The sequence below is a fragment of the Bradysia coprophila genome, unplaced genomic scaffold (assembly GCF_014529535.1).
Source record: "Bradysia coprophila strain Holo2 unplaced genomic scaffold, BU_Bcop_v1 contig_94, whole genome shotgun sequence".
Classification (NCBI taxonomy): Eukaryota; Metazoa; Arthropoda; class Insecta; order Diptera; family Sciaridae; genus Bradysia; species Bradysia coprophila.
In genome coordinates this window covers 6,684,189-6,710,239 of record NW_023504022.1, presented here as the reverse complement: position 1 = coordinate 6,710,239, position 26,051 = coordinate 6,684,189, and the positions used below count along the sequence as shown (strand labels likewise).

Sequence of the window (26,051 nt, the reverse complement as noted above, 5' to 3'; positions counted from 1 at the left end):
TGTAAAAACAACTGATTTTGCATGCAAAAATATAGATAAAAATTGACAAAATTGCCGACCACGAAAATATGTCGTCGATTTATATGCATTTTTATGCATAGGTAAAACAGACAGGAACATGCAACGTAATATTTGTCTTACAAGGAAGTCGAACTTTGATTTGAGACAAAATATTACGTTGCATGTTTCTGTCTTTTTTACCTATGCATAAAAAATGCATATAAATCGACGACATATTTTCGTGGTCGGCAATTTTGTCAATTTTTATCTATATTTTTGCATGCAAAATCAGTTGTTTTTACATTTTTGACTTTTTTTTAAATGTTTGAACTAAAGACGAAATATATTGGCGCAATTATTTAAAAGAAAAATTGTCTTTTTTGAGCTAATCCGCCTACAAAATTCATTAAATGTTAAAATTATATCGATAAGATCCATTTTGAAAGTGTTGCATTGAATGCAAATAGAATTGAATACAGACGATTCATGGATTACTTCGGGGGAAGAAACAATTTTGGGATCTCGTAAACAAAATTAAAATTGACAAAATTGCCGACCACGAAAATATGTCGTCGATATATATGCATTTTTTATGCATAGGTAAAAAAGACAGTAACATGCAACGTAATATTTGTCTTACAAGGAAGTCGAACTTTGATGTGAGACAAAATATTGCGTTGCATGTTCCTGTCTTTTTTACCTATGCATAAAAAATGCATATAAATCGACGACATATTTTCGTGGTCGGCAATTTTGTCAATTTTTATCTATATTTTTGCATGACAAAATCAGTTGTTTTTACATTTTTGACTTTTTTTTTAAATGTTTGAACTAAAGACGAAATATATATTGGCATTTATTCCCTTGACTGAAAGTCATGGGTCTTACGGATGATTAACACTCTAAAATGTTTGTCACAAAATGTTCACTATGATTGAAAATACATGAATGTATGACCAAAAATCTTAAATACAGAAAATGTTTGTTACACTTTGTTCATTCTTTGATAACACGATAACTCGAGTAATTCTCAATGGATTTCCAATTTTTTTTTTATTCGACGGGGAATTAAATTCCTGAGGTTAAGTTCGAAGATGGGCTATGATGTACCGATGATCTTAAAGATATTCCCAAAAGAATTTTTGTCTCATTGCTTGATAACACGATAACTTGAGCAATCTTCAACTGAGTTCCAAATTATTTTTTTTATTTGACGAGGAATTAAATTCTTTAGGTTAAGTTCGAAGATAGGCTATAACAGACTGGGGAGCTCGGAGATATTCTCAAAAGAATTTTTGTCTTGTCTCTTGATAACAAGATAACTCGAGTAATTCTTAGTGGATTTCCAAAAACTTTTTTTTATCGAAGAGGAATTCAATTCCTCAGGTCAAGTTTGAAGATGGGCTATAACGGACCGGTGATCTTAAAGATATTCTTAATAGAATTTTTGGCTCGTCGCTTGATTCCACGATAACTTGAATAATCCTAAACGGATTTCCAAAAACTTCTTTTTAATCGACGTTTGATAACTTGAGTATTTCTCAACAGATTTCCAAAACTTTTTTTAAATCGAGAGGATTTAAATTCCTGAGGTTAAGTTTGAAGATGGCCAATAACGGACGAGTCACCTTAGAGCAGGTCTTAGAGATATTCCCAAAAGAATTTTCGTCTCGTCGGTCGCTTGATAGCACGATAGCTTGAATTCAACAAAAAAAATTATTCGACTAAGAATGAAATTTGTGATGGCTCTGTCTCCTTATCATACGGAGTAATTTCGACAGAACTGAAATTACTAACGAAGTTAACGTTAATGGAAAATGATGGATCAATAATCTATGATTTGTTCTGAAAAGACTTCTATGCGTGATTTCTTGCTGTCTATGCTAGAAAAAAAATCAACGAGTGTGCGGCCAGAGCGAAGCGAGGGCCGTAAACACACTAGTTGCATACCTTATTGATGAGCAAATCGGGTCAATTTAGTAGATTTATTTGCTAAAAAAGTCTTTTAATCTAGAAAATTTCACTACTGTGAGCTTTGCGGCCGTATTCACATGAGTTTAAATTTTATTCAAGAGGTAGACAAGAAATACCTCCTCTTTAAAGCATCTTTCTGTTTGTTCTGAAAATTTCTTTGCAATCAAATAAAAGGAGTGAACAATTTATGACAAAATAAGACAAAGAGGTGTTTTAAGTCAGTGCGGATCTTTGTGATGCGAATTTTTGTGATGTCACCAAATCTCACCAAAAAATCAAAATCAAAAAATCGCTAGGATTTAACAAACATTTTGTTAATTTTTTTTTCTTAATGATAATCTGTTTATTGTTAATCTTATCAATTAGTAATTTATCCTTTTACGAAATGTAACGTAAAGCCTTTACTGTAAAGTATTTTTGTACAATCCTTGGGAATTCATCCTTATAAGAAATGTAACATAAAGGCGTTTGTACAATTCCATTTACGAAGCGAAACGTAAAGGCGTGTTGTTTCATCTTAGGGAATTCATCCATTTACAAACTGCAACGTAAAGGCGTTTTGTTCGAACTTGCAGATATTAGAGACATCATCAATATTATTGGCCATCATAATCACATATAAAATGCACAGCGGTAATACTTATACCGAATAGTTATTGTACATTTTAGAGGTTTCATGTCTCTCGATTTGTCGATCAAAAATATCCATAATTGAAACATTTTCCGACGCTTCGTGACTTTATTGTCACATAACACATCATCAGCTATTAATTCAATCTTTAAACACATAAGATCACGTTAAAATTCCTTTTAAAAAAACTCGCACCTTACGTGCAAGCGAAATGACAAAATTATGTTTGAAGTCAATTCGACTACACGTAAGAAATTCTAATTTGATTTTTGTATTTATATTTCGAGCCACAGCTGATATTATGGCGTTAAGGTCACAAAATGTTTAAAGTTGTTTCAATTTATTGATTTTCGGACCGACGAATTGAGAAACATACTGAGCCATCTTGGTTAATAATATTGTTAACTATTCGAAACAGAATATTCCAAACAATGATTGTAGACGATCAAAACAGAAAACATTTTTACTGATTTAATACAACAAATCCAACATTTGAACACGCAACTCCTTTGCATTTAGCTGAACTAATTTCGAAAATACTGATAGAAATTGATATCAAAGTCACAATAAAGCACAAAAATTAAATTAAAATTTACAAATTGACGAACAAGTTTTATAATTCGCTGTCCTCTTGTCGGTTGACTTTTGCACAATGAAAAAAAAAAATCTCTAATGTCAAGCAACAATAATGAAATAATGAACAAAACGTATGAAAACGAGAGGGTAGTAGATCCGATCATAATTTGTTTCAGATGTCTGTTTAGTTTATTGAGATTGCGTCGCTCTTTCGTCCACAAAAATTTAATAAATTTGCATATCGTAGACGTAGGCAAGCCATAATACAATATTATTGAATTATTTTGTAGTTTATCGAAATGTTTATTTAGTGACTTATTGCAGAAAGTTACACTTGTTAAACAAAGAAAGAAAAACACAATTAGCTGTGCACAAATTTGGATAAAGAATAAGACATTCCTCTTCCATAATGTAAATGTAACACATGAACAATTGATTTGGTTTTGTTTAAATTGCATGCAAATCACCGATGTTGTGTTATTATAAAGATGAACATATTTGTATAAAATGATAAAGATTTGGTGTGATAAAAAAGTATTTCAACGAATGTTCGTTTTTAAATGCATTTGCGGCATTCGATATACTTTTTGTACTGGGATAGGGTTTTTGCTGCTGGGAGAGAAAACGTACTAAAACGTAAAAAGCTGTCAAAAGATGTGACAGAAGGATTAGCTAAATATACTGAAATCAAATATTTTTAAAGTTTAGGGACTGTAGTTGTTGATGTAATGAATGCTTAACATTTTAATTAACCACGTACAATGATGACTAAGTCATCTGTTGGTTGACAATTCAACAAATGTGGATACATTGCTCTTCGTATCTATAGATAGATGAAAAATGAAGTAGCATGGGTATGTTTGGGCTTATGAAAGTTTTGCTTCGTTCGCTTCGTGGTAGCTTTACCACAGACTGGCCACAAGTTAGCAAGGTTGGTGAGGAGTTGAAATGAATGATTCGCTAGACATGTACGTGAGCAAATTGGTATAGTGTTCTCAGAGCATTTATTAAGTAACACTGTTGCCATGGCCTGTGGCATGATGAGAAATGGTATTTTTGAACTGCATATTAATGTAAAACGTTGGAAAACAAATTTAATTTTCTCTCAGATCGTAACAGTGGTCGAACGTTTTCCTTATAACGAAACGTTGTTGAAAGTTATGAAATTATTTAAGTGATGGAAGACACTCGTTTTCTCACTAGCTTGTACGTTACGTTTTCCTCGAAGAGACCTAACTCGACCGTTTCTATCTTAAAGAGAAACATCAAATTCCAACTCGACTTCTCTTGAAGGAATTTTGCTTTTTTTCCTCCTTGCTCAACAAATACCAATTTTTTCTGAGTTTCTGTACAACTTAGTGAATTGAGAAGATTTCTTCTGAAAATGGTCGGACTTTCAGTTGGAGTGGGAGTTTGACACCACTTCTCAAATTATTCCAAGAAATAATGGCAACGTACTCATTAAAAAATTCTACCAATTCTCTAAGCTATCATTTCTTTTTATAAAATAATTGTCGAATGTAATTGCATATATCTCGCCCATAACAGTGCATTTATTTTATTGCTAATTGCTTTACCATTCTCTGATTATCGAATCGACATACTGTGGAGCTGCAATTTCATTTCTTTTTCCCTTGCAACCTTAATGAAAATATTATTGTAGATTCATGCCCTCGCTAATAGCTGGGGATGGGTAATAATTAATTTTTCTTTATTAGACATGCTAATTGCTCTATATATATTTAACCCTAACCCCAACTTAAACGTGGTCGCAAATAATAAATGAAGTTATTTTAAGAAATTAACGGTAATTTCCCATTTTTATTCATTTTCGCTTTTCGTTCCAGGGAAGAGTTGGCTATGAAAATCGGCTTAACAGAGGCTAGAATACAGGTAAATAGACAATCATTAAATATACACCCATCGCATAGTAGCTTAATTGTACTGATTTTTATCCAGAAGGCTGTTTGTTTCCCATAATTGAAAATGCTTTCGCATAATCCGTTTATAAATAAGTGAACTTAATTTGTGCAATATGCCACGAAATCCGGATGAAGGCGTTTTGCATATGTAATGTACATACACTTAAAATTAAGAATTTTAATAAAATCGATAATTGAGGCAATTTTTGATTTAGTTAACATTCAAACTACTTGTTGAAAATAGAACTTTTTCTTGGATAAATATTGCTTAGTTCTTTACTTTATTGTTGCTTACAAGAACTGCAACTGTTCTCTTTGCGCTGCGCATTAAGCCATTATACACAAAATCAGAATTCTAAAAATTCAATTCATTTACAAACTAAGGAATTCTTAGGAACTGCTTAAGAATTTTGTAGAATTTTTAAGAAATAAATTCCCAAAAATAGTATTTCATATTAATTTACGTACAGTCAGAGGCAGTCAAATTTCTGTATGGAGTTGCTTCAGCTGTTCAAATTTCACTGCCTCCGACTGTTGTGGACGAAAGGTTTTATGCAATTTATAAGTTGGACATAATGCGATAGTTCAATAGACAGTTTGCGCAAGTGACATATAAATTATAAGTCAACTTATAACTTCGAAATTATAAGTTATAAGTCAGTCACTTATCACTTATAAGTTAGGTGGTTATAAGTCATAAGTTATAAGTCGGCTACATATAAAGTGAAATTTATAAGTTATAAGTCAGTGAATTATAAGTTATAACTAAGTGAATTTTCAAAATCTCTCAGAAACGTCCAAAAGTATCAAAAAAGTGTGAATTCGACGTTTTTGAGAGATTTTGAAAATTCACTTATAACTTATAAATTTCACTTTATATGTAGCCGACTTATAACTTACGACTTATAACCACCTAACTTATAACTGATAACTGACTGACTTATAACTTATAATTTCGAAGTTATAAGTTGACTTATAAGTTATATGTCATTTGCGCAAACTGTCTAATATCGTGAATTTTTGGACCATAGATAGATATTGACGAGAGCATTTTAAAACGATTGGAAGACCTTTCATTAGAGCCCCATATCGCAAGTGTCGCGTATCATATCTACAGCATAAACTCCGGCAATAATTCGCTTAATATTCGTTACGATAGTTATCGAATCTACGACTTGATTTGATCTAATTATTTTTGTCAGATTAAAATAAAATCTTTGACTTCATTGGTTTAACCATACATTTCTGCAATATATAGTACTGGGAGTTGCGGGAAATGTTAAGACTCAACTAAAAACAAGAATGATATATTCGTGCGAGCCCAAATAGGATAAAATTTACCTGATTCCTATTATGTACTTTTACAACGTCCACTTCAAATTTCGTGATGTTTTGCTAATTTTAATCAAATACTTGGAAGAATACTCTAAATTCTTTCTCCTGTTTACCATGACGATGACCCATGATCCGTTATGAGCAAACATGAATTTTGAAAAAATTCGATTTGAATCTGACTTTTAGACATTACGAGAAGTGATTCAATTAAAAAATGCATTTCGTAAATAATTTTCAAAAAGTAATCTGTTTCCTTCGAACGTTGCAAGAATAAATTCAAAACCAATAAATAAAAATTCCATTTAATTACTTATCTGCGCAATCATTGTTCGTTCGTCAAAAAATAATTTCAAATTCGAATAGTCTATCCTTTCAAACAAAAGTGTTGTATTTTTGTAAGATTTGTACACGAATCCTCCAAACGCTCTCACAAACACATTCACTTCACATGTGTTTCGCATGTGTTTCACATGTATTCCGCATTTGTTTCACATTCGGCATTCAAATGTGAATTAAATGTACATCACATTTCGTTTAATCGTCACATTTGCACAATTAGCGATGAATTTCATCAAACTTTTGTCACATCCTAATACTTTGGACCCAAATGCACCGATATGTGCAATAAAATTGAATATATTGTGTTATTATAAGGCCAAATGTGCGGATCACATATGGGCAAATGTGTCGTATCAGGCAAATTTGGCCATTTTGCATGCTCACATTCACCTAAATTAAAAATTATTTTTGTCGAAACTCAATTGCAACCTGATTCTATGTTCCTTAAACTATTTAGATGTGGCGTAGATGTGTCAAAATATTGCGTAGATTTGCTGTACGTGCTAATCAAACATTTTTTGTCGTCACATTTGATTCACAGGAGATGTACATTTGATGTACATGTGATGTACATGTGATTTACATTGTATGCCATATTAAACGAACATGTTTTGAGTGCGTTCAAAGAGGAGAGTGTTTAGTGACAAGTCGATATGAACGTCTACACTGATGTAATTGGCACAGAATTTTTGAACACTTTTATAAAAAGCTTTCTTTCTGCATTTTTAGTGAAATTTGAAATTTTATTGATCGTTTACCAACGGCGACTTATTCGTTCGAATAAAATGATTTTTTTAAGCAGCAATTATGAAAACTAAATTTTTATTCTTATTTTGTTTGTATGTCGAAAAACGAGATTCATTGTGACTATAGTTTATGTTCACTCATATTTTCATGGTTCCTGAGATCAGATTTTTCAAGAATAAAAAATCAATCAACGAGGAATTTTTTCAATGTTCTATTGTTGTTAATGCTAGATTTGTTGAATAAATGTTCTGGGTAAAATATTAAAGTAAACAAAATAAAAGTTAATTTGATCGAATTTGTTGCAAGCTACGAATACATTCTTGCCTTTAGATAGTAGTTAACATTTCCCGCAACTCCCTGTGCGACGTAAGAGAGCTCATTATTCATTTTGGTCGTCTCTGTCGAGTGACTATTGTTGAGAAAATATTTTCTTGAAATTTCTCGACTCAGTGAAAATGCTTATCGAGAAATTCTAGAAAGTTTTAACGAAATTTCGGGAATATTCAAGAAAATATTTTCTCATAAGTATAAGGGATAAAGGGCATAACTGTCCGTTGAAGATTTCTGTGTTCAATGGAATGGTTCAATTTTCGATACGAAGTGAACAAAGTATGAAAATAAGGAACCAAATACGAAAAGTATTTCTGGTCTCAGTGAACCTAAGTTATAGCATTTCAAAATCTAGTTCTGATGCAGCAGAAGAAACAAAATTAAAGAAAAATTTTTGCAGCGACTACACTTTAAACGACCCGTGTGTTTTTTGTGAATTATAACAAAAATGAATTGATAAAGAAATAAAATATTTCTTTTATGCTGCCCGTCATTGAATTATAAAATGCTCTTCGTCTTCACCTCTTTAATGCACAAAATTATAATCAATTCATTAATTTTTCATTTCGATGTCGTTATACGGCAATACTGTAATCTCACATATACACTTCACATCGTCTCATTGCGTTGCCCCTGTCCTCTGGTAAACATGAAAAACATAATTATTACGTATCGGTCGACTCTCCTGAGCAAACACTGTCTAACTCAAATTATATATTGAAGAATCATCGCCACACACTGATGTCTTCGACTCATTTCGTTTAAAGTTTATCATAATATTAATCTAGATAAACAGAGTCAATTAATGTTTGTACCTTGCCTTCTTTTTTTGTAAATAGCGACTGCCGTTTAGAGAATTTTAATGCTGCTTTGTGCTTTTATTATTGTAATCAAGAAGCACTCAACTGCAACAATTTATAGATTATGTTGTATATACGAACATTGATATGTGTATACACAAATTTCTGCCATCGCATCATCATGCATGCGCACACACAATTTTTTTTAATGTTCATCCTTCCTTCCTTTCGCTTGTTCTTGCTGCTGCTGTTGCTGCTTCTTTATCAAGAATTCTTATTTCTTTTTTATATTTGGAGGGCGTTTTTAATTTTGAATTTAATTAAAATTGACTGACCTGTATTTAGCACTTTGTTAATAACAAATTTAATTTAAACTATTTCCAGTTTAGTCGATTGAATGACGGGCAGAATTTATTTACCTGCGTTCGTCTTTTTCCTTCTTTTTCTTTATAATGCAATTAAGCCGTAGGGAATATGGTTTAAATTTAGCAGACTAATTTAATTAATGTATATAATTACACATACTGGAACTGGATTTATGCATGTTTAGAATCTCGGTCGGAGTTGTGTGCCCAGATAAATTTCAATTTTAAGCCAGTTATCTTTATGATAATGTCTGAATGAAACGAATTTTAAGAGCACTCACTCCTTGGCAATTTTGTAGCCTACATTTATGCGCAAAAATATTCGTTTTTTGATGATTTCTCTAAGCCAAAATGTTTTTTTGAAAAAGTAAAACCATTAAAGCATGTAAAAATGTGTTACTTTTAAGGGAAAAATTGGTTTGTGGTTGATAACTTAACCCGCTTAAAGAAACCTTCGTAAAACATATAAATTTACACATTTGCAAAGGTTTCTCCAAGTGGAGAAGTCAATATCCACAAACCAATTTTTCCTTTAAAAGTAACACATTTTTGCATACTTTAATGGTTTTACTATTTCAAAAAAAGATTTTGGTTCAGAGAAATCATCAAAAAAACGAATATTTTTGCGCACAAATGTAGGCTAGAAAATTGCCAAGAGGTGAGCGCTCTTAAAACGTTTTTGTTTAGGTAAGAAATGTCCATTGTCTAGAACAAAGAAGTAACGTCTATAAACAGTCACAAAAACAATTTCATCGAGAAACAGTACCAATAAAATAGATATGTCATGCGAGAAAGTTTTCGTAAATTGCAATTTTCATAGGGAAAATCGTCAAAAACATCCAAACAATGGAACTTTCTATCATCCTTGAAGAGAAATGAAGGATAGGGGAAGTAGTGATGAAATGTCTGTGAAAGAAACACTGGATCTAGCATCCCAAATTATAGTTATGTCCTCAGTTACGTGTCTTATATTGATACTGAAAAAAAAAACAGAAATAATCCGTAGTAAGACATAAATGAGTTTCCCAGGCCATGTCTCAGGCTCCTGAACATGGACCATAGCCTTCCAGCTGGAATCAAAAGTACTTGAATGTAGATTTCGAATGACACCTCACTGATGAAAAATGAATTGGAAATGACCAGGAAAAATGGCTTCAAAGTTGAATTTTCAGGGACACTTTTTGAGGGAACAATAATACCGAATTCATTCCGATTCCTGTGAAAAAAAGTTTTTCCATGAAACATCGGTAATAAGCCATACTTTCCAGAACAACAGAATTTTTTCGACTATAAAGGTTTTCCTAGAAATGACTTTTCCGGCTAGAAAAACAATTTTCAATTTTCCTAAAAATAAATTGTTCTGCACTATAAGGGGGGCCATCCATAAGCGATGTCTGCAATTCAGTGTTGTCATGCAGAGTTGTAACTCTATAAAGACGTCTTAAAGTTAAATTTATGATGTACCCCATATTTAGCAGGGCCTATTGGTAATTTCTAACACAAAAGTTATAGTCACAGAAATTACTGAAACAATTACCGAAATTACTGACAAAAACTCCCAATAGGCCCTGTTACTTCCAGAGTCGTTCATACATTTGACCACTTAGAAATCATGTCCGCACGTAAGCGGGCGTGACGCAAGTCCACTACCAAAAAAGTTTTGAATTTTTTTTAAGGGAATGTATACAGCAACTTTTTGACTTCTCCCCCTTGGCTCCAATGACCCTTAAAAAAAATCAACCCAAAAAATTTGTGAAAGAAAATTTTACAAAAAGAAATTTGTGTCACAAGTGGCAGATGTTGAGAAACCTATTGTTAGGGAAATGGTTAAAAAATGTACTGAACGAATTTAAACCTGAAGAAACTAGAATCATCTGTCACTTGTGACGCAAATTTCTTTTGATGAAATTTTCTTTCAAAAATTTTTTGGGTCAATTTTTCGTTGATAAAACCTTTGCTTATGGCGCACAATGTCACCTTAACCTTCTTCAGCGATATCAGTTATTTTGTAATTAAAATAAAGAACTTGCGTCACATTTACCCTTTAAGGGTTTTTTGACTGATTCATATTTCTGGAGATGTTAAAGATTTAAGACAAGTATGAAAAGACAACACCGAATTGCGGAAGTCCTTAATGGATGTCTCCTAAGCTAGAAACCAACGAGGTGAGATGATCCAATTGTGTCGAAATATAGATGAAAATAATGAATTCGACGATCGATTTGTTTTCGGTTTCCATAGATAGACTAAGTGTTTCACATTCGCCTACGCTTTAAATTGCTTTGTCTCAACCATTTCACTTTATTATCTTTCTTCTTCATTTTTTTTTTAAATTTGTTTTCACTAATTCATTATTCAATTTAAACATTCTAGAACCATCAAATTAGTGTCTATTAAAACAGGCGATCATAAAAACAACATAAAATAAATTACCATAATTAGAGATAGTTTTTTTTCGTTCTTTCTTTCTTATTCTTTTAAATTAACACATGTGTCCAAACACATATTTAAAAGTAGACAAAATAAAACCCTGTTCCTATATCAACTGTGCCATGTTAGATAGACCATGGCCAGGTAATCGAATTACTTATTAAAATATTATAAATTTAAAACCACCTCCCGCTGTTTATTCATCTAATGAACCATCATCTCTACTCGGTTATGAAGACCGAAAACGTTTTTCGGACTGAAACAATGTAACATTAACGTTTTGTTATATCTCCCTTTCTCACTCTCTCTCTCTTTCTCTACCTTTTACCATAATGGATCGACACGAGTATGTTTTTTGTTTTCAAAATTAATTTTCATAAATCATAATCATAAAAATGTGAAAACAAAAAATTTGTATTACAGAAAAATATAAATAATTTTGCCTCTAATGCATCAAAGTTAAACGACGACGAAAATTTAATTAACTCACTTCCTAATCGTTAATCATTAACCTATGGCCTATCTGCTTCAAAATGTTATTTTTTTAATATTTATTTCGTGCTCGTTTGGATGTTTAGTGATTAATTTACGGTCGTTAAATCAATAATTTTTCGTTCATTATTTACCGGAGATTGGATTAATACTATCTGTGAGGTTTTGGTGCGGTTGGTATAATGCATGGTTTAGAAAGCATATACAACAATTGGATACCAAATCTTGTACTTCTTTAGTTTTAGCATAATAATTTGCTATATAAGGTGGCAGTAGCCTAAGTTCAGTGGGTTCATTGCTTGTAGAGGCAAAAGTGTGCACTCTCATAATGGATTCTTAAGTTTAATATTTAAGGTCTAAGCTTAGTAATGAAAGCCAAGCTTTCGTTTAATTCATCGAAGAGAACATATCTTCACCTTTTGAATATCTCATTAACATCAAACATTCTCTCAATCTTTTCACAGGTATGGTTCCAAAATCGTCGAGCCAAATGGCGCAAACAAGAGAAGGTCGGTCCGGCCGGCCATCCATACAATCCGTATTTGCCAAGCGGTGGACCGGTACCATCAGCAACAGTTGTTGCGTCATCACTACCACCGAACCCATTCACGCATTTAGGCTTTAATTTGCGAAAACCATTCGATACAGCCAGTTTAGCGGCGTTCCGTTACCCACATTTACCTGGAGGAACCGTTCTACCACCTGCTTATTTACATCAATTTCACAGGTAAGAATAACAATTTGTACAATCGAAATTGGTGTGTCGCGAGTTTATTTATGCGTTATGTGGATGTGTGTATGGGTGTGTGAACGGACGGAAAATTAAATAATTTTTTAATGCCAACAACAACAACAAGACTCTCGTAGAATAGGTGGTAGTTATTAAGCGTTTAATTTAAATTTCGTTTTTTATTTTCACATCCCGTATCACTCGTTTAATAGAAAATTTCGTATTTTGTTTTATTGCAGAGCGCCCCCATCGCCGATTCTACCACCTGGAGTAGGTTCATTGTATTCACCAAGCGCATCATTTCAATCATTGTTAGCAAATATATCAGCTGCCCAACATTCAATGCATCAACAACAGCAGCAGCAACAACAACAGCAACAGCAGCAGCAACAACAACAACAGCAATCACACAAATCGACAAGTGATTATCACTCTCTGGGTGCATCACCACCACTGTCACCATCGATACAATCAGCGAATACAGCAGTCGGTTCAACAACACCGCCGGACGATCGAAGAACTTCTTCGATTGCAGCGCTACGTTTAAAGGCTAGAGAACATGAACTTCGTTTGGAAATGTTGCGACAGAATGGTCACGGTGATATAATTAGTTGAATTTCGTTTAATATTCCAAGCTTTTCTCTTTCGTTATGAGTTTCCTTTTTCGTTGTTTTTCTTTTATTTGGTAAAAAAAATTTCAACATTTTTTTTTTGTGCCCTGTGTATCCGTCCGGATTGATTTTGTATGTGAAGTTATGTGCATGTACAAGAACAAAGAAATGGTTTTAATTTTTGATTGATTTCACTGATCCATTTTTCTTTTCTTTTCTTGCTATTATTTTTAATGAAAATTTTGTATGAAAATCAGAAGAATTTTTTTTTAAATTGAATAACTAGACTTCATACATCATGTATAAATGTAAGACATCTCAAAGCAATTTATTCAGCGTATAAGTTTTTTTTTTTAAATCGATTAAGTTATAATGAATATACCTCTCTTTAGTTTATGAGTTTTATTAATTTATTTAATGTACAAGTTTGTGATAAATAAATGTGTACGAAAATGTTATTTGACTTTCACTTCGGAAATGTTACACAAGACAACTACTTACTACGTCTGTCCGTCGCATTAACTGTCAGAAAGAGGCTCTAATAGAATGGATAAGCGAGAACACCTTCACTTTTTTCCCATTGTCTTCTGTCACAATTTAATAATGTTTACATGTAGTGGAGGGTTAACTGATATTTACTTTAAGTTTCAGGGAAAATTTTTGGAAAATATTTTCTTGAATTTTCTCACATTTTAATAGATTTTCTAATATTTTCCTTTAAAAAAATTATCGGATATTTATGTCGGAAAACTACGGAAAATGTGGAAGAATTCGGGAAAATGTTTTCCCAAAAATAGTCTATGCCTTTATTTAATTAGATTTAACCGAGGGGTGACGCACTTCCATTTAATCCATTTAATCCATTAAATCCATTAAATCCATTTAATCCATTTAATCCAAAAATTTTTTTTTAGTTTTACCGAAATAATTAGGCTACCCACCTGAAAAATTTGTAAAGTAATTGCGAAAAATAGATTTGCACGATCACCAGCTCGTTTAAGTACTCGTGAGGTAAGGGAAATTTTTTTTTTGTTAAAAGTGGATTTTTTTCGCTTTTTAACATTGTAGTATGAGTTGTAGTACGTGGTTCGATCAAAATCAACAATTTTTAAGACTTTTACAGTATTTTGTAAAATGAAGTTTTTTCGTATTTAATCCATTTAATCCAATTTTTATTCCATTTAATCCATTAAATCCATTTAATACCATTTAATCCATTTAATCCATTTAATCTAGAAGTGAGTTACCCCTCGGATTTAACCTTACAGTTGCTGTATAAGGCCTGAGTTTATTATTATTACTTCATTTACTTCCGAAATTTATACAGTTAGTGGAAGCGAAATTTGAGCATGAATTTGCTTCAGCTGTTTTTCAGCTGATCCACCCAAACAATCAAAACTGTTTATACGTCTTTATAAGTTTTTTCCACTACCGAAATGTGAGAAATTATCCAATCACGCATTTAATTTCAATTCTCACCGATTGATAGTCTGATTTTGAGGTCTTCATAATATCTATCGTTTCTTAGTTCGGCAGCGAGTTATACAACGCAGGTCCAGAAAAGAGCTAACAACGCCTCTTGTATCCTGAGTGTACACGTATGTTTATCGGAATTAATAACTAGTCTTGAACTGGCCCAGGACCTATTATTCGTAAATTGATTTACCGAATTTACTGAAATTTACCAAAATTTATCGGATATTTACTGAAAAAAAAACCTTGTGACTGTGAAACAACAAGCGATAGCATAAACAAAAGAAGTAACAGATTATACACAATCTGTTTACAAAAGATGAGATACCCATGAGAATCATCTGCAACAAGACAAGACATAAATTGATACAAACTATGAATCGTCGCAAATATCTTAGTTGGGAGATCAACTATTTGCTACAAAATAAATTTCGGTGAAAACGGCTACGTTCCTGTTTAGTTAGTTAGTGGGATCCAGGGGATCCAGCAACTACTAAACGTTTCTATAGATTTTTTGAAATTTGGAACATAGAATTATGACGTTATCTTAAGTTGACCTTCCTTTTAGAGTTTTTCGAAAAAAAAAAAATTTAACGGGAGTTATGGGCCTTAGAAGTTATGTGTAGAAAGTACATTATCTTGGTTTATAGCATAGTTCGTTGTTATTATTATTATTTTATTTGATATGTGTAGAGGAATTTGTGGCGATCATTTTCGTTCAAATAATGGGCTATAGCCGGCCTCACCTCTTAGAGTTCTCCGACGGCCCTATTTTTTTATATTTGTTGTAGTCAAAGTTGTGACGATAATTTTTGTCCAAAGAATGGTTAGGGCCGGAGCCGGATTTGTTATGTTATAGAGCAAGTCATTGCAAAAAAATTTCCACGAAAGTGCTGTCGTTTATAGCGAGAATTTGACTTAGGGGATAGTTTGACGTAAGTTCCCTTTGTCTAAAGCGTGGACGAGCAAAATTAAACTTACAAAGATATTTACTTCGTCTCTTAAAAATTAAACTTTAAATATTTTTCATACCTAGGACTTCGTCGCACTTTTTCTCCGTCCAATATGAAAAATACTATTCGTACCACGGACTAAAAGTCTTAGTTAGTTTTAGCGTATTCGATTCCAGACCTCGCCTTCGGCTCTGCCTGGAAACTTCTCACACTCTAAAAAAGACTTCGCCTTCGGCTCTGTCTGGAAACTTCTCACGAGCTAAAAAAGACTTTTAGGCCTAGGTACGAAATGTACTATTTCAGTAAAAAATACTTATTTAAAAAGAAGCGTCAAATGGCAGATGGTGAGGAAGGAAAACAACAAAATCAGAGTTGAATAGTTCATTTCATCCTTTGAGTTTAAAAAAAGAGAATATATTGGAAGCTTATTTAATTGAAATGAAACCGTTTCATATGCGGAACGTTTAAAGTGATTTATTTTGAACTTAATTTATTTTTTGCGAATACAAACATAATCGAAAATTGGACATATTAAACATCATTTTCGACCGACCAATGATTCAATTTTCTGTGTTGCCTTCACTGATTGGAAATGATTGAACTTGCGAACACCGTGATTTCTTTCTTCTCCCCAAACATAGCAAGTACAAGCGCATGTTCGAACAGGACCATATTCCATGCAGAAATCCGGAGTCACAAATAAACATTTTTTAGCTCTTGGATCTTCATAGCATTGTTCCAGACAGTCCCATGGAGGACAAACTTCAAGATCAGCTTCGCATATACACTGATCGTCACGGCACTCTCCTTTAAGGTTCAATCTCGTTGCTTTGCAAGCTGCCCAACAAGTCACCGTTTCCATTGCTGAACACTTTTTACCATATGAACAATCGCATTCGTTGCTTCCGTTACATTTGCCACTCATATTCTGTTCTTCGCACACATTGTTGCACAAGGTTTGATCGCAACTATTTTGCGCGTAGAGCGAATGTATCACCGCAAAGACCAGCACAAAAATCATAGTACATCTCATTTTGATGTAATACGTTCACTGTTGTCTAGATTTAGTATTTTTCCTTCGATTGGCAAAAAGACTTCGACCAATTATTTTAATTGTTCGTATCACAAGAGAAACAAACTTGACTGACTTATTTAAGAAAAATCTTATCGCTTTTTATATTAAAGTTGCATATTGTTTATCTACATGTAAGTAAGTGTAACTTAGTCAAATAATTCAGAAATTATGTTATCTGCATGTTATTATTGATCTGTTGAATTTGAAGAACAACAAACGTTCGTTACTTTGGTTACATATTCTCTTCTCTAAGTCGTTCACAACTACATCATGCGTTAAGAATTTTCCTTCACTAGGGAGGGAAAATGGACTTTCCGTCCCTAGGGAAAAGTCTTTTCCTCCTTTGTAAAGGAACACGTCATACTACACTCGAGCTAAAGCCCTTGGACACTATTACTCATCTTGATACGAAATATCAAATTGCTTCCCTTGTACAGTAATATACTATGTATATCATTGCGTACCCTTGTGAAAATAAAAATCTCAAAGTGTCGAAAACGGACAACTCACAGTCTCATATTACAAGAGAATTGAGACCGTGAGGTATTGCATATATATTGGGATACGATAATGTACCATCACATCATTTGTTGTCTGATTGCTGATACTAACTAGTAGCCAATTATCTGTTCTTACAACAAATATTATGACGTGGTGGTTGAAATTTATTGTAGAAAACGTACTGTGAGTTTAGAAATACAATATTGAATAAACTAGCATCGTTTGCGTCAAAGAAATATTTGTGTAAGATAAGCGCTAATGTATTTATGCTCTTTACGTTATATATCAATAAGGGTATTCCAAGTCTCGAGTATATTGAGTATATCCCACATATCGAGTATAAATCGTTGCGTATAAATGACAACTGTCAACAGAAAAATTATTACATTTTTACTCGACGGATTTTCGACAAAAGTCAATCTGTAGCGTATGATCTCAGGAGTCCAGTAAGGCAATCAGTTTTTCAATCGGACCAATATCTGATAAGACTTTGAAAAAGCGAGATGGTCGAGATGTCAAGACGACTATTTTGTTAATAACAAACAATAGTATTTTATCGCATACGCGGTGTGATTCCCCGAAAAAATTATTCAACTAGGATATATAATAGGGTGTAGCGGTTTTACAAAATGTGTTAGTTCTGTTAAAGCTCAGCCGGAAATCCACTCAGCTGGTCCATCTGATCATTTTATGGAAGATTTTTTTTTTCAAACTTTGATTTTGTGCTGCCGCCAGATCGATTTTTGAAAATTTCGTCGTTTTCGGTCCACATCACATATATCGATTTTTTACGGTGGGCTCAGTGTACATAAAAAGTTGAGTCAACACGGTAATCTAATCTCCAGGCTTCACAGATTATTTTATAAAAAAGATCAAGTCTAAAAAATATTTTTTGAGTTCATGACTGATTGTCAAAGTTCCCCGATGGTGATTTTGAGACTTTAATCTCGCCTCGAAATTTGATGAAAATGTGCAAAAATGTCAATTAAACTTTAAATATGCTAAATGGACCGCGTTGAGTCAAATACAACATCTGATTTGAATTGGGACACCTAAATTTGATATTTATCTGACAAAAAGTTGTGTTTTTGGTACATGGAATATTGGTGGCGAAAGTCGAATTACCTCAAATCAATAATTTTTTAGCTTATAATGTATTCCCAGGTTCTGACAATGCGAAACCTTCAATTTTAAGCGTTTTCTAAGCTAATTTACGTACTGTTGACAAGTTCTAGAGCCAGTGGCTACGTCTCTTTACATTTTCAAATTTTGATGTATTTAATGTTGTAAATTAGCTTAGAAAACGCTTAAAATTGAAGGTTTCGCTTTGTCAGAAGCTGGGAATACATTTTAAGCTAAAAAATTATTGATTTGAGGTAATTCGACTTTCGCCACCAATATTCCATGTACCAAAAACACAACTTTTTGTCAGATAAATATCAAATTTAGGTGTCCCAATTCAAATCAGATGTTGTATTTGACTCAACGCGGTCCATTTAGCATATTTAAAGTTTAATTGACATTTTTGCACATTTTCATCAAATTTCGAGGCGAGATTAAAGTCTCAAAATCACCATCGGGGAACTTTGACAATCAGTCATGAACTCAAAAAATATTTTTTAGACTTGATCTTTTTTATAAAATAATCTGTGAAGCCTGGAGATTAGATTACCGTGTTGACTCAACTTTTTATGTACACTGAGCCCACCGTAAAAAATCGATATATGTGATGTGGACCGAAAACGACGAAATTTTCAAAAATCGATCTGGCGGCAGCACAAAATCAAAGTTTGAAAAAAAAAAATCTTCCATAAAATGATCAGATGGACCAGCTGAGTGGATTTCCGGCTGAGCCTTAAAAGAACTAACACATTTTGTAAAAACCGCTACACCCTAATATAAACAAACATTATACTTCTGTAAATTGTCAAAGTGTCATTCGCATATCTTGTTGTCTCGTTTTCGCTTAGGCGATAAAAAAGAATATGCACGTATTCTCGGCAAGCCTCGACCGCTTTGTCATACGTACATAATATTTATTACATGACTAGGGATAAAAAGATGAAAAGTAGAGTTTTCGTGCGATCTTTGTTGATCCGAGGCGAAGCCGTCAATAAACACACGAACATGAGACTTTTCATTCTTACATGCTAAGGGCGTCGAAAGAAGTACTTGAAACGTGAAAAGTACGGTTTTCGACGCATGTAGCATGTGAAACATATTGTAAGGGGTCACCAGGGGACAAGTGACCTGTAGATGCACCACATTTTTTTCATAGTACTTCAGTTTCTGCGGCTTATTTTCATGTGAACCAACTTCACATTTGTCATTACAGAACAAATGTCACCATATGAAGTTGGTTCACATGGAAATAAGCGCACTGACAGCAGTAATTTTATGACAGAATGTACTAAAATATGGAAAAACTCTATTACATTTCTACTTAGTCAATCGCATACCTCATAACTTAGGCACAATGTAACTAAAATTTCTTTCTTTAATTGTCTGCTATTATGAGCACAATGGAATGAGCAATTTATGACATTTTGTCGTCATAAATGTGATACTTACAACCGAAACCAGAATTTCCATATCAACTCAACTCATAACATGAAATTATCACAAAATAAAATATATTTTTTTCTGTAATAAATTCATAAAAAAATCTTGTGATATTCGTTTATGATTTTTATTACGAATAAATTAAGTTTTAATTTTAATAATTTCCTTTTTCTGATCAGAGTGAGTAGAAAAAAAAAACTTTTGTTTATGAATGGACATAAAAATTTCGTGTGCCTCAAATCACAGCATGATGATTTTCTCAATCTAATGCTCGGCAGGAGTTTAGTTTGTGTGATCGTTCCCGGCACTAATCACCCACCAAAAATAAAACCGTGAAATTCTGCACATTGACAAATTTATGGATTGTTGGTTTTTGGTTATAATGGGATTAGCGATTTTTACGATTTTATTGTCGTTTTCTCGAATTAAGTTAAGTTATTTGTGTGGGATTATAATTCTTCTTCTTCTATTCTGAGAACAATTTGTGTTATAAAGAACACTCGGATAATTGGTTCATTGACAAACAATTAACTTTTATTGAAACGAAAATTTCGTGTTTTCGGTAACCTTGCGCAGACAGCAGGTATTGAATCTATAACTAAATTATGATTTGACTTAAGAGTGATATCGCGAAAACTTGAACTAATTTTGGTGAAAATAAACACAAAGGTTCGGTAATCCGTCTCTATCCTCGGACGACTTCACCATCTGGGTTAAAAATTTACCTTTTTGGTCCTATTGCCATAGTACACTGTTTTCTCTTACCTCGTCTGTAGGTGAAGTATCCCATTCATTCGCCTTCATAAAATGAACATAAACTAAATACATGATTTTCTCATATTTGCCAAAAAATATATTTTCCGGAAAATGTCTTCACATTTCCTTTCTGATTATTTTCGTTTTAAAGTTTTAATTTTTTTCAAGTAAATTTTCCCATCCTTATTTTAGGCCTGCTGTTGTAAATTGCTATATTCATGCTATATTTCAAGGACTTATTTTTTGAATTATTTTAATTGGTTGCTCAATATTCAAAAATTGGAGTTCTGTAACTAATAGTCTATTACTTCCATCGATCAAAGTATTTTTAAAAGATTGATTTCAAATCTTGTACTTCAATTTTTTTAACTCGCATTTTACTATATGAAGGACCATATTACCCAGAGCTTGTCATTATTTTTGTCGTCGTTATCGATAACAAATGAATAGCCGTATGTATGTGACAGGTTAATTGAGCAGCGAGCTCACAGTTACCATATCAATACAGCTATGATTGGAATCAAAGACTCAACGTCTTTTTACATTATACAACAGCACCATGTTATACACTGTGCATAGTATACGACTCAATGGAACGATGTCATTTTTCGACTACAATTTTATATTGAAATTAAGAGGGTACAAGGGTTTAGCATCGGACAAGAACCAAAATTGAGCGAAAAATAGGGCATGTTTAGGAACATAATTCTCAGGATTCAAGAGATGGAATACAGCAAGAAGGTTGATTAACGGTTAATTTGAACCTTACTTAACAGAAATGTGTTTTCTAATTTATAAAATTACTTGATTTTCACAATTATTTTTCACAATTAAAACACCTCTGCAAGGCAAAAAAATTTTCCACTTTAGGTACATTTTTTCGGCAGTGCATCGATAATAATTACATAAGTTGCTACATCAAAACCATTCCTTTGTCGCTGACCACGAAAATATATTTTCCTTTTTTTTTAATTCCGTTTTTGTTTCGACGAACTTAAGTAAAATCAAAAAATTTTCTACCACACGGCGGCCATATTGTTTTCAGTATTTCTATGGTGGCCGTTTTCGATGTTCCAGATTCGTTTGTTATTGAAGACACAATGAGCATTTCATTTGAATTAAAAGAGGTGGCGCCATCGAGGGGTAATCACTGATTTACTAGCTCAGTAAATCACGGTAAATCACAGTAAATCAAGTAAATCAAAAATGAAGTTTCTACTAAATTTGAATCTATTTACTTCAATTTGTATTAGTTCATGAAATTTATCCTATATGTTTACGGCCACGATACTTCGAAATGTAATCCAGTGACAATTAAAAATTTTTCAAAAATTTTTCAAAATTTTTTGTGATTTACCGTGATTTACTTGATTTACTGATTTACTAGTGATTACACCCTTGGGCGCCATAGTATTTGGTTTATGTCCACAGCTAAACACTTGTACGCTCTTAACACTCAAATAGGTAACAAGATAACGTTTTGTTGACGCTCTCTCTCTATCTCTCTGATAACAGTGCAGGAGAGAACGTTTATATGGGGCGAACAAGAGTTTTTACATGCTTTTGTTTTCCCTAGGGTCGAAAGTGGCATATTACACAACTAGGGAAAACAAGAAAGTTGGTTCAGGTTTCAAAAGAATATAAAATCCACTTTTCAACTTTTTATTTCTTGTTATGTAAATAACTATTGTGCCACCGAGAATTGAAATACGACTCTTTTCAGCACTCATTTTAGTGTTGTAAAGTGACTTATTTCAGCGCTCGTTTGATGTGATATAACAACACTCAAAGCAGTGTTGATATGGAATTTGTATGAGTTGTTACAGCATTCGTTTGAGAAAATGCAAAGCAATGTGATCGATCAAATTCGAAGAGTGATTGTTTACAATGAAAATTATGATTTTTTGTGCTCTTGTCTATTTCAATTCTCGGTTGGCACAAAGCATGATGTGTTACACGTATTGTAATGAGATTTTTTCAGCACACGACCCAATTTTAGGAAAACTTAGGTCTAGTGCTGAAAAAATCAATATTACAATACTTGTAACACAACATACTATTTCTGTTTGCAAAACCAAAACAAAGTGACAGTTACAAAGAGAAAAAAAACTTGTGTTGACCACATGGAAGAAGAAGAGGTGAAAAATAGCTATTTTGATCACTAGTTAATAACTGGGGTTGTTTCGCACATCAAATCGTAACTTACACAGAATCCCACTTCACATGATTGAAGTACCATTTTGCCAATTGTGTAAATCGACTGCGTTCACAATATATGAGTGTGGTCCTTACAAAACGACATAACTCATTATTTTGATCCTGAACGATAATAGTGATTTCTAAAAAAATGGTTTCTTCAACAGCAAAAAAATCATCACGAGGATCCTCTCGATGAGGGAGCGTTCATAATCAGAGGCAGATCTAATGTCATTCTCCCCTGTCACTAAATATTTTGAATTTCTTTTACAGAAATGCGATGAGAAAACGGTAAAACATAGACAGTTAGTCGACGTAACGTAGCAGTTTTCATAAAATTACATTCTTTTAGGATATTGTTTGCACGTGCCGACAATTTCGATCCAAATTATTTAATCGTTTCAGATTTTGTATGGGCCGACCGACTTGGTTGCTGAAATCGATTCTCCATTTAGACTTCAAAAGATGAAACTAATTGAAAATTCAAATTAATCAAATTTACAGCTAATTTCAATTAAACAACAATGGCAGCGAATAACCAATTTCATTAAAGTTTTTCATTTGATTGCGTTTTAACAAACAGTCGATAATGGGTATAACAATCAAAAAAATAAATAAATCAACAAACGGAAAAAAAGAAAATACAAAACTGCAAAACGGAAACCAAAAAAAAAGTTTTGAATATCTACGAGCGAAACAAACGAATGAATGAAGAAAAAAAAACAGTCCGAACAAATTAGATCAATAAACACCTTGCTTGATTTGACATAGCAAAATAATAATATTAAATTAAAATCGAATTGCTATGTGTAGTATAACATAACATTAATGTATACACAACACACATAAAAGGTAGAAATAATTTTTCATTGCGTTCAGAAACATTTAGCAGCTGCTGTTGCGTGTCATTAAATTACAAAATGAAAAATGAAGAAAAAAATAAAAGCAACAAAATATAAAACAATCGAATTTATACCGAGTTGACGTTAATTTCATCTATGCCTGAGTGAATTATGTATACCTTGCCTTGCTAAAATAAATATAGAAATTAAATTAAACAAACCATCTACGAGAACATATTATAACATAAGTTTCCTTTCGTGTACTTGCGATCGACGATGCGTGACAGTTAATTGAATAGATTTTTTGTTTTCTGCTAATAATCCAGAGTCTTGAGTTGGGTGGAAATCAGAACGAGGAAGTCAAAGTACCCCTATATTGAATACAGCGAGACATCGATCTGTTGTGGATCGGAAATGGCGAAATGTGACGATGTTTGCGTTAACGGATCTTTGTGTTCTCTAGAAAGGATTAGTTAAAGATAGTTGTTAAATTCAATGAAAGTGTAACGGACCAGTGGAAGCGACTGAAGATGGTTAGACCACGCTAACCTCTGACCGCCACTGGATCCGGAGGTCGAAATGGCAAATTGTCTCCACATTCGCTCCACGCGTACCATGGGAAAGGGAAGAGTGATTCTACTCTGTTTGTTTCGTCTTCGATTGAACTTTACTTGTTCTGAGCTCAGGCTCTTTTTGTGAGTAAAAAATTATTTTGTTGCATGTTAGATAACGCCACCCCTGGAATTAGTCTGGCTTCCAGGTAAAATAAAGTTTTGTACCACCGGTCGATTACAGTGTAGACTTTCATTGGTTAAATTCGGAAAAATTTCGAATATTTCTAAAAAAATCAGATTTTTTTCTGAATTTTCTCAGCTTTTCAATGATTTCTCGGAATTTTTGAAGCTTTTCAGAATTTTCGGAGCTTTTCCGAATATTTGGAACTTTTTCAGAATTTTTCGGAATTGTCAGAATTAAAATTCGCAATAATAAGAACTGGATAATCAGTATCAGTATTCAAATGATTACGATTAGCTCATATTACATGGAATGGATCACATCAAATATGCATGAAAATCCAAGCTTCCTTTTTACCTTGCTGATTAGCACAATCACACACACAGCGCCTTCATGGTTATTACTTGATTAGCAATTTATATACAGTCCATGATTACTCACACGGCATAGTGGACGTAGCGCGTGTCCAATTAAACGAAAAAAAATTTTGTCGTAGACTGCGGAACAGTACAATTAGAGATTCTAACATTTAAAATCGGTGGTCATTTGGCCAAGGTATAAATATTTAAACCAGGTGACCTTACACGTAAATTGACCGATTTGAATGATCAATCCTTCTTTGCTTTGTTAGTTTTTATTGTTTGCTACTTCCAGTTAGAGAGAAAACTCTTAAACGTTTATTTAGATTGTTGTCCATTTTGGGAATAGATTCTGATAGTCATTTTAAGACATTCGATCCAAGCCAGTAATTTAATTCTTAAAAATTCTTAAATTTCTTAATTTAAGAATTTAGGGAAGTTTTTAAAAAAAATTCTGAAATTTTTAAGAATTGAATTCCTAAAAATAGGGTAAAATTCCTAGCTGAATATGGGGTCACCGTGCTTTATTGGAAGCTAGGGCGAATTAAAGTTCCTATCTCTGTCAATTTCGGCTGTGCTGGAACGACATGTTCATTGAGATAGTTTGAAGAAAAGATCATCTTAAACTACTGTATCGCAAAAGAAATTTACTCAAACTATGCAGACTCACGTGATATCATAAGTATTGTATCTGTCTCGTGCAACGAATTAAAAACGAAATTGATCGATAAAACATCAATTTTCCCATGATTAAAAATTCAACTAAAAATTTCCGAATGAAATTGTAACGCATTTATAAATAGGCAACGAGATAATAAGAGCAAAAAAAAACCCAAACGAGTCACGTCTAATTGAACATTTAAGTAACATTTATATTAAGATGATCAAGTGACAAAAACAATACATTTTTAAGTCGATTTCGAACATTAAAATCGTTTTTGTACCAATGGAAACGCAGACCCGCGACGGCATCATCAACGGCAGCAGTAAGAACAGCGACAACAACAACAACAACAGAATCATTTAGGAAATACACATCTATATTATCTGGTTTGCTATTGATCAATCTGACATGTATACATGATCAACCGAAATGTTTTCATCTTAATTACGAAAACAGAAACAAGTTTCTTTTTCTAATTTTCGCTTAACGTCCATATACATTTGTCGTTTGAATTCCGAAATGAATTAGCCAAAATATTCCGATCGCATAACTGCAAAGCTTTTGGTTATTGTATTTGGATTTTGCAAGGAATTTTTTCACTTTTTGTTCAAGTTGGGTTTTTTGCAGCGCGATTGACATTTTTCATAAAAATG

General features: G+C 32.9%; 1 protein-coding gene across 1 annotated transcript in view; it reads left to right on the top strand.

The window, feature by feature from the left end:
- The window catches only part of LOC119085164 (homeobox protein aristaless), a 40,992-nt gene extending 27,448 nt beyond the window's left edge, over positions 1–13,544 (top strand). The window contains exons 3-5 of the mRNA XM_037195462.1: positions 5,029–5,074; positions 12,406–12,668; positions 12,911–13,544. Of these exons, the coding sequence (XP_037051357.1) occupies positions 5,029–5,074; positions 12,406–12,668; positions 12,911–13,286 (685 nt within the window). The 3' untranslated portion in view covers positions 13,287–13,544. The remainder of the gene's footprint in view (positions 1–5,028; positions 5,075–12,405; positions 12,669–12,910) is intronic.
- The last annotated feature ends 12,507 nt before the right edge of the window (positions 13,545–26,051 follow it).